This window comes from Anomaloglossus baeobatrachus, chromosome 10 (assembly GCF_048569485.1).
Source record: "Anomaloglossus baeobatrachus isolate aAnoBae1 chromosome 10, aAnoBae1.hap1, whole genome shotgun sequence".
Lineage (NCBI taxonomy): Eukaryota > Metazoa > Chordata > Amphibia > Anura > Aromobatidae > Anomaloglossus > Anomaloglossus baeobatrachus.
In genome coordinates, this window is record NC_134362.1 from 170,224,652 (window position 1) to 170,242,380 (window position 17,729).

Sequence of the window (17,729 nt, forward strand, 5' to 3'; positions counted from 1 at the left end):
GTGAAAGCCATAAAACATGTTTTATTTACATGCCACAAGTTTGTGGTTGCCCTGCTAGCTCTGGGGCCTGTTCATAAGGAGTTCCTTATGCATAACTTGATGAAGGGGGTCTCAACGGGGACCAGTTGCCGGCAACGACCGGTTCTAAGCAGGCTGACAATCAGGTGCAAATCAGATGACTTCATCGGTAGATTATTCACTTATCATTCTTTTCATTTTCAAACTTTCAAACGGCACTCTGGTGGTCCCAACGGGGGACAAGGACAACGGTATTCCGCTGCCATCACTCTGAGTCCTCGGTATCACTTGGGGGAGGGAGCGCGGTGCACACACGGGCCTCCTGGCTGCCCCTCAACTTCGCATCCAGCGCAAACCACCCCCTCTCCCCGCAGTGCCGGGTGTATTGCACCAGGTCCCCTGGCATCAAGTTGCGGCCTGGGTGCTCTTCTGGCAGGTGGGCGTTAACGTCCCACCGGGCTATGGAGATCTCGGCCTCCAGGCCTGGCTCATATATGAAGCCATAGCCCCGGTGGACATCAAACCGCCTCACCTGCCCTTCATACAGGGGGCCCCGGACACGGAAGGTCGCTTGTCTCAGGCTCTCCTTCTCCCGGATTGTACGGGCCACCATCTCTGCCTTCTTCTTCTCCCGTTCTGCGATCTCCGGGCCCAACGGTACCGGCTCCCTATCCCAGTACGGTGCTGCTGCGAGCTCCGGCGCACGAGTCGGGCCCCGCGAGACCTTCCGGACACTGCCCACCACTGGCGATCTGGGTGGAAGGTCCTGCGGTGACTTGGCCTGGGGTGCTGCTTTGCAGCTACAACCCGGCGCAACCTCAGCCGAGGTGTGGGGGATGGGCACAGGGGCTGTCTTCCGCTGGGCCTTCTGCACGGAGCGGCCTGTTGGCTCCAGCTCGGGGGAAGTCACTGTAAATGCCTCCGGCTCAGGCTTCTGGGCTTTCCAAGGGAGCACCTCCGGTCGGCTACGGGCTCCGGCTACAGGTCGGTCTGCCTGGGCGGACATGCGGGGTATCGCTACCGGTTGCGGGGGTAGCGGGCCTAGTGGCGGGGTCACGGCAGCCGGGACGGGTAGCGAGGGAGGCAGCAGGGCGAGCGGGTTCAGACCGGGTCCCGCAGCCGCGATGACCGACCCACTAGGGGTATCGGGGCGTGGGTCACTCACTCGCAACTTCCTCCTCGCGTCTCCGCATGGTCGCGATGACCTCCGTCATGTCGGTCTCCCACTCCTCCAAGAGGAGCTGCATTTTGACCTGCAGCCTCTGTTGGAGCTGCGCGGTCCGGATCTCCACCCACGCCGCGGTTCCAGGCGCGGGGGCTACGGTGCTACGGGACGGCATGTACATCTTGCTGGCGGCCTCTCCCAGGAACAAGATGGCCGCAGGGTCCTGGCGTCCCTGCTTTTATAGCCGCGGCAACATGCGGCCAGACGCCATCAGTCCCCCTTAGTCTCTTTCCGGCTCCTCCTACATAGGGGCGGGGTTTTGGCCTTCGCGCCTCCACTACTCGACGAGATGCTCGAGCGGGAATCTTTCGCGCCCAAGATGCGCGGCTTTTCAAATTTTCCGTCCGGACACCTCCGGCGGTCACACAAGGCGCACTTCCACCAGTCGGTAGAATGGTAGGATCCTGTTCGTGACGCCAAGTTGTCACGAGCGGAGGAGGGGACGCTCCGCTCTCCCACTGCTCGGGTCCGGCTGCTGCTGGTGCTGCTGCTCGGTGGTGGCTCGAGCGGTGGGCCGGATCCCGGGGACTCGAGCGGCGTTCCTCGCCCGTGAGTGAAAAGGGGATTTTGATTGTGGGGATTTGATTATTGTCCGTGACGCCACCCACGGTTGTGGTGATATTGGTGACACCACCGCTGCTCTGGACGGGGATCCCGGGAGCGGTGACATGGAGCAGCCTGGATGTTAGTTCTCCCCTCCGTGGGTAGGGGGTTGGTTGTCCCGGGGCCCGGTGATGGGGTAGGGATGGATTGCAGGCGGGCTACGGGGCCTGGTGAGGTGCAGGGTCGCGGGGGCAGAGCTGTGCTGCACGGCACGGTGGTACTCACTCAGCCAAAGATGAGGACACAGTTCTCGGTAAAACACTCGGCTGGATAGATGGGTCCCACAGACGGCTGCGGTAGTTTTTCCCCTGACCCTGGTTGGTAGTGTAAGTCCTTTCTTTCACCTCCGTGCAAGCTCCTCCTGCGCTCCGGTTTCCAGCTGGCTCCCCGGTTCGGTACCGGTTGGCCACCGCCCAGCCCCGGCTACCTACGGTTCCACCAACTGTCTGCCCGGCTCCCTGCAGACGGCCACTACCGTCTGCCTCACTCTCTACACGAGGGACCTAAGCTCCAACCTAAGCCCCTGTCTGCGTCTGCCTCACTGCAGACCTCCTCTCTCTTCCTCTGCCTGGACTTGTCTGGGCTTGTTTCCTGCCCCAGGCCAGCTAAACTCCTGGGTGGGCGTCTCCATCTCCTGACTCCGCCCACCTGGTGTGTCTGTCTGAACCCGAGGAAGAAATCAAGTCTCACTGGGGATGTCTGCTGTGAAACTGCTGGGGGTGGGGGTGTGTGTGTGTTGTTACCTGTGGCCCCTGGCTTGTCCAGGGCGCCACACTACCGGTTCATCTACATTACCCTCTCCAGCGATTGGTGGGCTGTCTTCTTCTCAGGCCTCCGGGCCCTGGCGGGGAAACACAGACTCTGCCACCTCCATCGGGGACGGTGATCTGGGTGGGGTTGTATGGGCGGTCAGCACAGGCGATGGGTCGGGCCCAGCTGGGGCCAGGGGTAGACCGAGTCCTTCAGCCGCAGCGGCCGGTCCTCTAGGGACACAAGGATGTGGGTCTCTCACCAGGTCCTCTAGCATGGTCTCTATTTCATGCGCCCGCACGACCGCAGCCAGCTCCTCCATCTCAGCGGTCCAGCGATCTAGCAGGTTCCATACTTGGGCCCGGTTACAGCAGCACAACAGCACCACTTGGGTGTTCAGCCAAGGCGCCGTCCCGGGGGAAGGCTCCGGAGACTCGGGCCTGTCAGATGGTGCGGACATGTTGCAAGCTGCTTCCAGGAACCGATTAGCTCTGCAGAGTCCTGGCGTCCCCACTTGTATAGCCTCGGCTACATCAGGCAGACACACTCTCGCGCCCCCTTGGTACTCTTCAGCACTTCCGTTTATTGGGGGCGTGGCTTCGCTTTCGCGCCTTCCCTGCACGGAGAAGATGCTCGAGCGGGAGATTTTCGCACTAAGATGGCAGCGCTTCAAAATTTTCGGCCGGACGCCGCTGGCGGAGATCACAAGGCGCACTTCTACTGGTAAGTACAGGGGTTTAATCCTGTTCGTGACGCCAAGTTGTCACGGGCGGGGAGGACGCCGTCGCTGCTGCGCTCTCGCTAACGCTCGGGTCCGGCGCTGCTGCGGCTACTGCTGCTGCTCGGTGGCTCGAGCGGTGGGCCGGATCCGGGGACTCGAGCGGCGCCCCTCGCCCGTGAGTGAAAGGGGTGGTTGGTTTGGGGGATTTAGTCCGTGACGCCACCCACGGGTCGTGGTGAAGATAGGCACCACCGCTGCTGATGACGGGGATCCCGGGAGCGATGGTAAGGAGCAGCTGGGATGTTGTTTTCCCCCTCCATGGGTAGGGGTCGGTGGTCCCGGGGCCCGGTGATGTTGTTGTGACGGGGAGGCGGGGTTGGTGAGGTGCAGGGTTCCAGGGACGGCGCTGCGCGGTGCCGGATAACACGGGTGTACTCACTCAGCAAGAAAGGTACAAAGTCCTCGGTAAACCAAATGGCTGGATGGACGGGTCCCGCAGCTGGCTGCAGTGCTTCTCCCCGGACAGGTGATGGCGGCTGTCTTTCCCTGCACCTTGATGTTCTTCTTTCTGACTACTATGGATTCCGAACGGTAGTCCGCTCCCCGGTGTATGGGTACCGGAGGAGCCCGTTTGCCCGCAGACGCTGGCCCTTGGGTCTCTAGCCTTAGGCGGTAGCTGTATACCCTCACGGTGTGGGCTGTTGCCTTCAATCGGGACTTTTGCTGTTGTGAAACCCCTGGGGTTCCAGTCACATTCGGATCTGACTATTGTCGGCGGCTCCAAGCCTGGTCGGGGTCCGATGGCCCTGCCTGTGTGTGCTGGTTTCACTTCGCTCCCCGGTCGGTACCGGCGGGCCGTCGCCCGTCCCCGCTCCTACGGTTCCGCGTTGCTCCACCACTCCTGCAGACGGCCACCACCGTCTGCCAACCTTGCTGTCAGTGCCTGGGCCACAAACCCAGACACCCAAGTGCTTGCTCCTCTCACTTCAAACTCCTACACTGTTCTACTAAACTGTTCTGACACTTTTCCCGCCTTCAGGCCTGTGAACTCTTCGGTGGGTGGAGCCAACCGCTTAGCTCTGCCCCACTGGTGTGGACATCAGACACTGGAGGGAGGCAACAAGGGTTTTTGTTTAGCTGGTGTCCCTGTCTAATGGGGGTGGGGGTGTTTGGATGTTATCTGTGACGACCTGGCTAGGCCAGGGCGCCACACTATGACAGATGTAGAAGTGCTGAAACAATGATGATTGCAATAGCAGAATTGTAGCAGCGTCTGCTGATGTGGACAGAGATGAGTTTGCATCCGTGATGTGGTATAGCAGTGAAGGAAGGAATGGACGCCGGGCCGTAGGGGCACCACGCTACTCCGCCAAGGAGACTCCGTGTACGGGTGTGACTTCGGATGGGTTGTACGACACTTACCGGTTTCTACAGGCTGGTGTCTATCACCGCGCTGCCGGTCCTCGTTGTAGGCAAAATAGTAACACACGCAACCAAAGTTCACTTGTCAACCAAACTTGTTCAGTTTATTCTTCACACCGTTATGACAGACAGGGCCTCAATCCTCACAGTTCTGATTGTACTCATTCTCGACCTGTCCCTCGCTATCTTGAAACGTGTCCTCAAGCTGCTTGGTTTGCGTCTCCATTTTCCCCTCTGTCTCACACCTTTGTCCGCTTCTGGGCCCCGATAGCTTCCTTGGTCGCCCAACTCTCTAAGCCTGTCCGGGTGAGCCGTAGGCTCCGGACCTCATGAGGTTACCTCAAGGTTCCCTGACTGGACCTAACACCATAGCCATGTCTTCTCTTATTCGAAACCTATTCAGCAGTGGTACCCAATGAAGCCCTCACTATTAGCCAATCCTCTTGTCACCTGTCAGTCCTCCTCTACCTCCACTAATCCCTGCCCTATCTGATATCTAGTCTACCACTGCTCCGGCCCACTAGGTGGCGCCCGCTAGCAAACAGCCACAGATCTGCTACATCGATAACCTACACAGCATTTACGTTACCACACATTTAGAACAATCAGCACCATATAATACATTTTAGTTTAAAACACCTTTTTGCAGTTCATTAGACAACATATAGCATAAAACAGCATAGGGACTCGAGCACCTCTACATGCATGCTCGGTTCTGCTGAGCATGCATGTGTCCTGGATTGAGAAAGGGGATTTAGTCGCTGTCCATCACCTTGGATTGGCGAACAAAAGAATCGTGGGATTAAATGTAACATTCTTCTATTCTCCGAGATCATCAGCTAAGGATAACCAATAGATGGCTGAACATCCAGCCTTGTGCCTATAGGAGATTAGTGGTGCCCGTGGGGTCTCCTTCACTTTTAGGATTTCGTCCACATCCAGCTTGTAGGACTTTTTGCTCCTTTTGTTATTATTATTATTATATTATTATTATTATTATTATTTTTATTACTTTTACTATTTTTATGTTAACCAGATGAAATAGGACTAATCCTGTGTTCTTTTGCCCAATCTTTGATATAGGCAGCGACACCAACATCTCCATTGTATATGATAATGTGACTTTAATGGAGTCCAGTGTGAAATTTGGAAATCATCCCCATAATCTGACCCTAGACGTTACATCTCAGAAACTCGTAGGTCCAGGTGTTCACCAGCTGCAGATTATCGCATCCAGTGACAAAACCTCAGCCCGGCTGAACACCAGTGTGACCATTCATCTTATTGAGGCGGTATCCGGACTACAAGCTCATCTATCTGCCAACACCTTGGAAGTGGGGAAGGAATTGCAAATAAATGTGACCATAAATGTGACCATAGATCGTGGGCTACCAGCTGATGTAACGATTGAGATCACAGGATCCGGAGAAACCATGAAACGCTCCGGGCGATGTCTGACCACCCAGCCACACGTATACAATATCACCATTGGCACCGCAGGTACAACAGTCTGATAGTAATAATATATATTTTTATATCACATTATTTGTTCCATTTTTCTCCATAAGGCACAATATTAAAACCTGATGAAGGTCTCAGCCGAAACGCGTTGTGCTTATCAAGCATAGTATTGTATTATTCTAATTATGTTGCTTCATCCAGTTACCACTTTACCCATTCCAGTCTGATTATTGGGGATTATCCAACTCTTCCTACAAATATGATCTCATGTTAGATTCCTATCAAATACATTTTGTTTTGATCACTACAGGCGAATATATGGTCACAGTTATCGCTGAAAACGCAGTATCCAACTTCACCTTGAACATTGCCAATATTACAGTGGATGAAAGCACTGAGAAAGGTAATGAAGTCTACTCGATGTGGGGGGGGGGGTGACATATCTCACAAATGACATTGAGAGCGATTTAAAGGAATTGTCCACCTTTCTTTTTTTTTATCCCAAATGCATGTATTTTTGGCAAAAAATCATTTTTGTAATTGGGTTTCATTAAAATTTTTGCACTGTCTGCCTTCTATGGTCTCTGTGTCTATTTGTCTATTGCTGGCTGCAGAATAAGTTAACTGAGTATCCATCAGTGAGCTCACTTTGAGTTGAAAGTGCAGAAAAACAAAAAGCCTCTTGAATCCAAGTGATTTTTTTTTTTAAAACTCTTTAATAATAATAATAATAATAATAATAATAATAATTTTATTCATTTATATAGTGCTATTAATTCCATAGCACTTTACATACATTGGCAACACTGTCCCCATTGGGGCTCACAATCTAGAGTCCCTATCTGTATGTCTTTGGAGTGTGGGAGGAAACCGGAGAACCCGGAGGAAACCCACGCAAACACGGGGAGAACATACAAACTCCTTGCAGATGATGTTAATGAAACTTAATTGCACAAATCAGTTTTATATGCTCATATGTACATTTAAGGAAAAAAAAAATAATAATAAAATATATATATATAAATATATATACAGTGTGTGTGTGTATATATATATATGTATAGTGAGAGATATGTATTTTTATATATATATATATATATATATATATATATATATATACTTACTAGAAGGTGGCCCGATTCTAACGCATCGGGTATTCTAGAATTTATTGTGTAGTTAATGTATGTTTTTTGTTATATATATCGATGTTGTTGTGTGTAGTTGCCAAGTGTTTGTGTAGGGCGCTGTAAATGTTCTGGGTGTTGTCTGGGTGGGGGTGTGTGAGAGCGGTGTTTGTGTGGAGCGCTGTGCATGTGTTGCGTTGTTTGTGGAGCGCTGTGTGTCTGCAGTGTTGTCTGTGTGTGGTGCTGTGTGTGTTGCGCGGTTTGTGTGGGTGTGGGGTGCGTGTGTGTGTTTTGGGGGGAGGTATGTTTTGTGCAATTTGTGTGTGTTGGGCGGTATGTGCGTATATTTGTGTATGCTGCGGTGTTTGTGTGTTGGGTGTTGTGTGTGTGCGGCGTTGTCTGTGTGTGTGGGTGTCTGTGTAGGGCGGTGTTTGTGGTTCCCAGTGTGTGTGTGGTGTGTTGTGCGGTGCGCATGTGGCAGTGTGTGTGTGTTTTGGGGGGAGGTGTGCACCCCCATCGTGCTCCATCCCCCATGCTGCGCACCCCCCATCGTGCTCCATCCCCCATGCTGTGCATCCCCATCGTGCTCCATCCCCCATGCTGCGCACCCCCCATTGTGCTCCATCCCCCATGCTGCGCATCCACATCGTGCTCCATCCCCCATGCTGCGCATCCCCATCGTGCTCCATCCCTCATGCTGCGCACCCCCCATCGTGCTCCATACCCCATGCTGCGCACCCCCCATCATGCTCCATCCCCCATGCTGCGCACCCCCCATCGTGCTCCATCCCCCATGCTGCGCACCCCCCATCGTGCTCCATCCCCCATGCTGCGCACCCCCCATCGTGCCAATGAGAAGCTTGTCGCGGTAACGACAGAATTTTGGAGCAAGACAGACAGACAGAATAAGGCAATTATATATATAGATATATTGTACGTAGTATATATACTCTGTGTATATATATACTTCTAAGTTGAAATACATAAAAATAAATACATATTAATAGTAAAAAAAATATATCTATATATATGTATATATATATATATCTATATATGTGTGTGTGTGTATATACAGATATATAAAAATATTTTTTTATGATTACTATGTATTTATTTCTATGTATTTCAACTTTGAAATATATATATATATATATATATATATATATACAGTTAGGTCCAGAAATATTTGGACAGTGACACAATTTTCGCGAGTTGGGCTCTGCATGCCACCACATTGGATTTGAAATGAAATCTCGACAACAGAATTCAAGTGCAGATTGTAACGTTTAATTTGAAGGTTTGAACAAAAATATCTGATAGAAATTGTAGGAATTGTACACATTTCTTTACAAACACTCCACATTTTAGGAGGTCAAAAGTAATTGGACAAATAAACCAAACCCAAACAAAATATTTTTATTTTCAATATTTTGTTGCGAATCCTTTGGAGGCAATCACTGCCTTAAGTCTGGAACCCATGGACATCACCAAACGCTGGGTTTCCTCCTTCTTAATGCTTTGCCAGGCCTTTACAGCCGCAGCCTTCAGGTCTTGCCTGTTTGTGGGTCTTTCCGTCTTAAGTCTGGATTTGAGCAAGTGAAATGCATGCTCAATTGGGTTAAGATCTGGTGATTGACTTGGCCATTGCAGAATGTTCCACTTTTTTGCACTCATGAACTCCTGGGTAGCTTTGGCTGTATGCTTGGGGTCATTGTCCATCTGTACTATGAAGCGCCGTCCGATCGGCTGAATCTGGGCTGAAAGTATATCCCTGTACACTTCTGAATTCATCCGGCTACTCTTGTCTGCTGTTATGTCATCAATAAACACAAGTGACCCAGTGCCATTGAAAGCCATGCATGCCCATGCCATCACGTTGCCTCCACCATGTTTTACAGAGGATGTGGTGTGCCTTGGATCATGTGCCGTTCCCTTTCTTCTCCAAACTTTTTCTTCCCATCATTCTGGTACAGGTTGATCTTTGTCTCATCTGTCCATAGAATACTTTTCCAGAACTGAGCTGGCTTCATGAGGTGTTTTTCAGCAAATTTAACTCTGGCCTGTCTATTTTTGGAATTGATGAATGGTTTGCATCTAGATGTGAACCCTTTGTATTTACTTTCATGGAGTCTTCTCTTTACTGTTGACTTAGAGACAGATACACCTACTTCACTGAGAGTGTTCTGGACTTCAGTTGATGTTGTGAACGGGTTCTTCTTCACCAAAGAAAGTATGCGGCGATCATCCACCACTGTTGTCATCCGTGGACGCCCAGGCTTTTTTGAGTTCCCAAGCTCACCAGTCAATTCCTTTTTTCTCAGAATGTACCCGACTGTTGATTTTGCTACTCCAAGCATGTCTGCTATCTCTCTGATGGATTTTTTCTTTTTTTTCAGCCTCAGGATGTTCTGCTTCACCTCAATTGAGAGTTCCTTAGACCGCATGTTGTCTGGTCACGGCAACAACTTCCAAATGCAAAACCACACACCTGTAATCAACCCAAGACCTTTTAACTACTTCATTAATTACAGGTTAACGAGGGAGACGCCTTCAGAGTTAATTGCAGCCCTTAGGCGGGCTTTGCACGTTGCAACATTAGTAACAATGTGTTACCGATGCTGTAGCGATAGTCCCGCCCCCGTTGCATGTTCGATATCTAGTGAAAGCTGCCGTAGCGAATATTATCGCTACGGCAGCTTTAAACGCACATACCTGCCGTGCGACGTCCCTCTGGCCGGCGACCCGCCTCCTTCCTTAGGGGGCGGGTCGTGCGGCGTCACAGTGACGTCACACGGCAGGCGGCCAATTGAAGCGGAGGGGCGGAGATGAGCAGGATGTAAACATCCCTCCCACCTCCGTCCTTCTCATTGCAGCCGGCGGCAGGTAAGTTGAAGTTCCTCGCTCCTGCGGCTTCACACACAGCGATGTGTGCTGCCGCAGGAGCGAGGAACAACATCGTACCTGTCGCTGCACCGGCATTATGGAAATGTCGGAGGCTGCAGCGATGATACGATAACGACGCTTTTGCGCTCGTTCATCGTATCAAAAAGGTTTTACACGTTGCGATATCGACTGCGACGCCGGATGTGCGTCACTTTCGATTTGACCCCATCGACATCGCACGTGCAAAGCCGCCCTTAGAGTCCCTTGTCCAATTACTTTTGGTCCCTTGAAAAAGAGGAGGCTATGCATTACAGAGCTATGATTCCTAAACCCTTTCTCCGATTTGGATGTGAAAACTCTCATATTGCAGCTGGGAGTGTGCACTTTCAGCCCATATTATATATATAATTGTATTTCTGAACATGTTTTTGTAAACAGCTAAAATAACAAAACTTGTGTCACTGTCCAAATATTTCTGGCCCTGACTGTATATATATATATTTATTTTTTTTTTAATCATTTCCTTTTATATATATATATATATATATATATATATAATAAAAAATTGAAAAAATTAAAAATAAATACATAGAGATAATAAAAAAAATTATATATATCTCTATTCATATACCTTTTTTATCATTTTTATGTATTTACATTTATTTCAACTTATAAATATATATATTATTTGCTTTTAATATACGGTATACACACATATATATATATATATATATATATATATATATATATATATGTAAAAATTTAAAAGGAGATAATGACAACTCCTTTATGAATCACAATATGCAAAAAAACTACATGGCGTCTCCTAAGTCTATTATGTGGTGTTGTACAAACTTTCATCTCTTGAAGGGTCTAAAAAGTGTCTACAAAAACCATCCTGGGTCATAGGTGGTCATAAAGCTTGAGACATTTGTTATACTTCATTTTTTATATGCAAATATTAAAGTTTTCTCAGCCACAAGCTACTGTAAGGAGCTGAGATAAGGATAACATTTCTACTAAGTTGCACAAAATCCACAAGAATCTTCAATCTGTTTTCTGCAGATGTGACACTTTTACGCTGTGTGACAGGCAGAATATTGCTAATAAAATGTATTCTTCTGTCTTGTTATGCTTATACATAATGTAAGTGATAGGACTCGGCCGTCCTGAGTCACCAATGCTTCCACAGCTAATAAGAATTCACTTTTCTTTTTCTTTATTAAATAGAGAAAGAAGAAAAACACAGAAGACGAAATAAAGAGGGAAAGGTCAGATTTCTTTTGGATAAGGTTTGGTGATCAATGTAAAATCAGTTTTTTCTTGTGACGATTCGCTGTACCCTGGTGCGGCATCCTTCGGTGCTCCGTGTCATTTTGATCTGGACACTGAGACCTTTCTCACCGGCTCTTCAATGCCGGCATCCTAAGTGCCTCTTGGATCCCAGAACATCATCGTCAACTTCCTTGGCCAGCATCTGAGTGTCGGCCAAGGAAGTTCACATTGCCTAGGTACGGCTGAAGAATAGTCCTAATCTTTTTGCTCCTCTCAACTGTATTTTCTTTGTCGCTCCATTGGGAGACCCAGACAATTGGGTGTATAGCTACTGCCTCCGGAGGCCACACAAAGTATTACACTTTAAAAGTGTAACCCCTCCCCTCTGCCTATACACCCTCCCGTGCATCACGGGCCCATCAGTTTTATGCTTTGTGTTGAAGGAGGCTGACATTCACACAATGCTCCACATTTTAGTCAGCAGCAGCTGCTGATTATATCGGATGGAAGAAAAGAGGGCCCCTAACAGGGCCCCCGGCATGCTCCCTTCTCACCCCACTGAGTCGGCGGTGCTGTTAAGGTTGAGGTACACATTGCGGGTACACAGGCAGGAGCCACATGCCGTTTTCCTTCCCCATCCCTTAGGGGCTCTGGGTGAAGTGGGATCCTAACCGGTCATCCAGCCACTGGGACCGGGCTCCCTCCGCAGCCCCAGGGGGAATCTGCCGGACAGGAGACTGAGTATCGTCAGGGACATGGCCCTGCATCTACAGGTACTCTGTGTCCCCTTTGGGACGGTGCATGAAGCACCTTGGCCTCAGACGCTGCAGCGACTGCGGTGTGGATTTTTTGACCGGGACTACCGCGCCGACCGTGCCTGTTTGCCGGCCGCGGTTTTTACTTTAGTCCCCGGCTTTTGCGGCCTAGTATATTACATTCCCGCCCCTGGGCCTGCCAGTCAGGGGGAAGGGCGGGACGGTCGGTATGACGCCGACGGTGAGGGCTGGAGCACACTTCGCTGTCCTCCTCCCCCCTCACTGTTCACTATGGGGTGCAGATTCCCGCACTTTTGTGGTTCCGCCCTCGGCTCCCTCCTCCCCTCGGAACGCCGGCAGCCATTGTTATATGGCTCTCAGTATGATTCTGCCGGTGGAGAATCTCAGAATGTGCTCTGCAGCTAATGGGAGAGGGGGTTCCTAACCGGTCGCCATGCACTGGGACCGGGCTCCATCCGCAGCCCCTGGGGGATTCTGACGGACAGGAGACTGGACATCGTCAGGGACAGAGCCCTGCATCCATAAGGTACTCTGTGTCCCCTTTGGGGACGCTGCATGCAGCACCTGGGTTGCAAACGCCGCAGCGGTTGCTGTGTGGTTTGTGAGACCGGGACTACCGCGCCGACCGCGCCTGCTTGCCGGCCGCGTTTTTAACTTTAGTCCCCGGCTCTTGCGGCCTAGTACCATATACTCCCGTTCCCGGGCCTGCCAGTCAGGGGTAACGACGGGACGGCCGAATGGACGTCGGCAGTGAGGGCTGGAGCATACTTGGTATCCTCTTACCCCCCTCACTGTGCACTGTGGGGCACCAGTTTCCCAATCGGGTGCTGGCCACCCTTGGGTGCCGAAGTGTATATATATATATATATTTATATGGTATATGATTTCACTGTTCGGCAGCGCTATTGCTTTTGGCTATATACCCTCGCTGATTACTAAGGGGTGACAACAGCAGGTCGTCCGCAAACAGTAAGGGTGCCAGGGCACAGGCTTTCTTTGCAACCTGTACCTCTTGTGCGGCTATATTGCCGGCAGGTTCCACCTATCATTGCAAATGCATGGCCCCTGGGGCACTCACTCAGCCGGAGCCTCCGGCACTGGTGGGACCCTTGGCTCAGGTGGTACCACTGGTTTCCACTGCACAGATGGCAGGGACAGAGTTTGCACGTTTGACTGAACAACTCTCTGAGTCGCTTTCACATTCCATGGCCCAGTCTATGAACAGAGGGGCTGCTAAGATACTGGAAGCTTTGCAGTCCAGACCGGTAACACAGGGCCAGGGCGCTGTGAGTTCATCGCTCCCAGGCCCCTCTGGGTCGGTACAACAAGGGGCTCCTGGGGTAACACCCAGATCCCACGGTGAGAACTCCGACACGGACCACGGCCTCAGACAGGCTAACCGGGCTCGCTGGGAACCTTCCACGACTTCATCACGCTGTTCGGGGTCTCAGCTTGACGACTCTCGGGAGAATGCAGCGGAGGTCGCAGCTCAGGGCTCTGAACCTGACGTTGCTCTCAATCTGGATACACCTGAAGGGGACGCCATAGTAAATGACTTATAGCGTCCATCAACCAGGTGCTAGACCTCTCTTCCCCATCTTCTCCTATGGAGGAGTCGGCTTCACATTGGGAGAAACACCAGTTTAGGTTTCCCAAATGTACACGGAGTGCGTTTTTTTTTCGATCACTCTAACTCCAGAGAGGCTGTCCAGAAGCACAGAACTTTCCGGACAAGCGCTTTACTAAGCACCTTAATGACACACGTTACCCTTTCACCCCCTGACGTAGTTAAGGGTTGGGCTCAGTGTCACAAGGTGGATCCTCCAGTCTCCAGACTGGCGGCTAGATCCGTAGTATTAGTGGCAGTTGGTTCATCTCTCATGGATGCCACTGACAGGCAAATAAAGCTTATGATGAAATCCATCTATGAAGCCATAGGCGCATCTTTTGCTCCGGCCTTCGCAGCCGTGAGGGCACTCCAAGCTATCTCAGCTTCTCTGGCTGAGATTAATGCGGTCGTCGGCCGCCCCAAACCGCATCCTCGGTCGGTGGCAGGCTCTCCCGCTTTTGCGACGCCTGGTGGCCACATTTCCAAGACTGATGGGTGAGAGACATTCTGTCTCACGGTTACAGGATAGAGTTCAGCTCTCGTCCTCCGACTCGTTTTTTCCAGAACATATCCGCCCCCCGAACGGACCGTTGCGCGTTTTCAGGCGGTGGACACTCTGAAAACAGAAGGAGTGGTGATCCCCGTTCCCCTTCAGGAACGCGGTCGCGGTTTTTACTCCAATCTGTTCGTGGTGCCAAAAAAGGACGGCTCATTCCGTTCCGTTTTGGACCTCAAATTGCTCAACAAACATGTGACAACCAGGCGGTTTCGCATGGAATTCCTCCGATCTGTCATCGCTTCGATGTCCCAAGGTGACTTCCTAGCATCAATCGACATCAAAGATGCCTATCTCCATGGCAGATCGCTCAAGAGCATCAACGCTTTCTTCGTTTCGCCATCAGGGACGAAAACCTTCAATTTGTGGCACTGCCTTTCGGCCTGGCGACAGACCCACGGGTCTTCACCAAGGTCATGGCATCCGTCGTAGCGATCCTACACTCTCATGGCCACTCGGTGATCCCTTACCCAGACGATATCCTAGTCAAAGCACCCTCACGGGTGGCTTGTCAACAAAGTCTGACCGTTGCTCTGGAGACTCTCCAGAGGTTCGGGTGGATCATCAATTTTCCAAAGTCAAATTGGTCTCCGACCCAGTCACTAACGTACCTCGGGATGGAGTTTCATACTCTCTCAGCGATGGTCAAGCTACCGCTGGACAAACAGCGGTCGCTGCAGACAGGGGTGCAATCCCTTCTACGGGCCCAGTCGCACCCCTTGAGGCGCCTCATGCACTTCCTGGGGAAGATGGTGGCAGCAATGGAGGCAGTTCCATTTGCGCAATTTCATCTGCGTCCTCTCCAATGGGACATTCTCCGCAAATGGGACAAGAGGCCGACGTCCTTGGACAGGAACGTCTCTCTGTCTCTGGAAGCCAAGACCTCACTTCAGTGGTGGCTTCTCCCCACTTCTCTGTCGAAAGGAAAATCCTTCCTGCCCCCATCCTGGGCTGTGGTCACGACGGACGCGAGCCTGTCAGGATAGGGAGCGTTTTTTCTCCACCACAAGGCTCAGGGAACCTGGACTCCGACAGAGTCCTCCCTTCAGATCAATGTTCAGATAAGGGCAGTGTATCTAGCCCTCAAGGCGTTCCATCGGTGGCTCGACGGCAGGCAGATCCGCATACAGTCGGACAACGCCACGGCGGTTGCGTACATAAACCACCAGGGCGGCACTCGCAGTCGTCAAGCCTTCCAAGAAGTCCGGCGGATTCTGCTGTGGGCGGAGTCCACAGCCTCCACCATCTCCGCGGTTCACATTCCGGGCGTAGAAAACTGGGAAGCAGACTTCCTCAGTCGCCAGGGCATGGACGCGGGGGAATGGTCTCTCCAGCTGGACGTGTTTCAAGAGATCTGTTGCCGCTGGGGACCGCCGGACGTCGATCTCATGGCGTCTCGGCACAACAACAAGGTCCCGGCATTCATGGCACGGTCTCAGGACCACAGAGCTCTGGCGGCGGACGCCTTAGTTCAGGATTGGTCGCAGTTTCAACTGCCTTATGTATTCCCTCCTCTGGCAATGCTGCCAGAGTGTTGCGCAAGATCAGGTCCGACTGCCGCCACGCCATTCTCGTCGCTCCAGATTGGCTGAGGCGGTCGTGGTACCCGGATCTGTGGCATCTCACGGTGGGGCAACCGTGGGCGCTCCCAGACCGACCAGACTTGCTATCTCAAGGGCCATTTTTCCATCTGAATTCTGCGGCCCTCAACCTGACTGTGTGGCCATGGAGTCCTGGCTCTTAGCGTCCTCAGGGTTGTCTCAAGATGTCATTGCCACTATGAGACAGGCCAGGAAACCAACGTCCGCCAAGATCTATTACAGATCTTGGAGGATCTTCTTAGCCTGGTGCTCTGAGAGGGGGTTTACCCCCTGGCCGTTTGCCTTACCCAGGTTTCTTTCCTTCCTTCAATCGGGTTGGACAAGGGTTGTCTCTCGGCTCCCTCATAGGTCAAGTCTCGGCGCTTTCCGTGTTTTTTCAAAAGCGTCTAGCCAGGCTTCCGCAGGTCCGCACGTTCCTGCAGGGAGTTTGCCACATAGTCCCGCCTTACAAGCGTCCGCTGGAACCCTGGGATCTCAACATGGTTCTACGGGCTCTTCAAAAAACCACCTTTTGAACCGCTGCGGGATGTCTCTCTATCACGTCTTTCGCAGAAGGTGGCATTTCTAGTGGCGGTTACTTCACTCCGTAGAGTGTCAGAGCTTGCAGCGCTGTCATGCAAAGGCCCTTTCCTGGTATTTCACCAGGATAAGGTGGTTCTGCGTCCGGTCCCGGACTTTCTCCCTAAGGTGGTGTCCACTTTTCATCTCAATCAGGATATTTCCTTACCTTCATTTTGCCCTCATCCAATTCACCAATGTGAAAAGGATTTGCATTTGTTAGATCTAGTGAGAGCACTCCGGATCTACGTGTCTCGCACGGCGCCAATGCGCCGCTCTGATGCGCTCTTTGTCCTTGTCGCTGGCCAGCGTAAGGGGTCGCAGGCTTCCAAGTCAACCTTGGCTCGGTGGATCAAGGAACCGATTCTCGAAGCCTACCGCTCTTCTGGGCTTCCGCTTCCTTCAGGGCTGAAAGCCCATTCTACCAGAGCCGTGGGTACGTCCTGAGCATTGCGGCACCGGGCTACGGCTCAGCAGGTATGTCAGGCGGCTACCTGGTCTAGTCTGCACACTTTCACGAAACACTATCAGGTGCATGCCTATGCTTCGGCAGATGCCAGCCTAGGTAGGCGAGTCCTTCAGGCGGCGGTCGCCCACCTGTGAGAGGGGGCCGTTGTTTTCGGCTCTTTTTATCGAGGTATTCTTTTACCCACCCAGGGACTGCTTTTGGACGTCCCAATTGTCTGGGTCTCCCAATGGAGTGACAAAGAAGAAGGGAATTTTGTTTACTTACCGTAAATTCCTTTTCTTCTAGCTCCTATTGGGAGACCCAGCACCCGCCCCTGTTCCCTTCGGGCTGTTGTTCTTTTGTGTACACATGTTGTTCATGTTGAATTGTTCTTTTGGTTCATGGTTTTCAGTTCTCCGAACATCCTTCGGATTGAATTTACCTTAGACCAATTTATAAGTTTCCTCCTTCCTGCTTTGGCACCAAAACTGAGGAGCCCGTGATGCACGGGAGGGTGTATAGGCAGAGGGGAGGGGTTACACTTTTTAAAGTGTAATACTTTGTGTGGCCTCCGGAGGCAGTAGCTATACACCCAATTGTCTGGGTCTCCCAATAGGAGCTAGAAGAAAAGGAATTTACAGTAAGTAAACAAAATTCCCTTCTTTTTACCCGTAACAACCATTGTAGGGAAAATTAATA

The 17,729-nt window shown here is 51.3% G+C and overlaps 1 protein-coding gene across 1 annotated transcript in view; it reads left to right on the plus strand.

Annotated features, from left to right (window-relative positions):
- Nucleotides 1-17,729, plus strand: part of LOC142254388 (polycystin-1-like protein 2) — an 89,872-nt gene that overhangs the window by 15,332 nt on the left and 56,811 nt on the right. Inside the window, exons 7-9 of the mRNA XM_075325430.1 lie at nucleotides 5,823-6,239; nucleotides 6,511-6,603; nucleotides 11,438-11,499. Of these exons, the coding sequence (XP_075181545.1) occupies nucleotides 5,823-6,239; nucleotides 6,511-6,603; nucleotides 11,438-11,499 (572 nt within the window). The remainder of the gene's footprint in view (nucleotides 1-5,822; nucleotides 6,240-6,510; nucleotides 6,604-11,437; nucleotides 11,500-17,729) is intronic.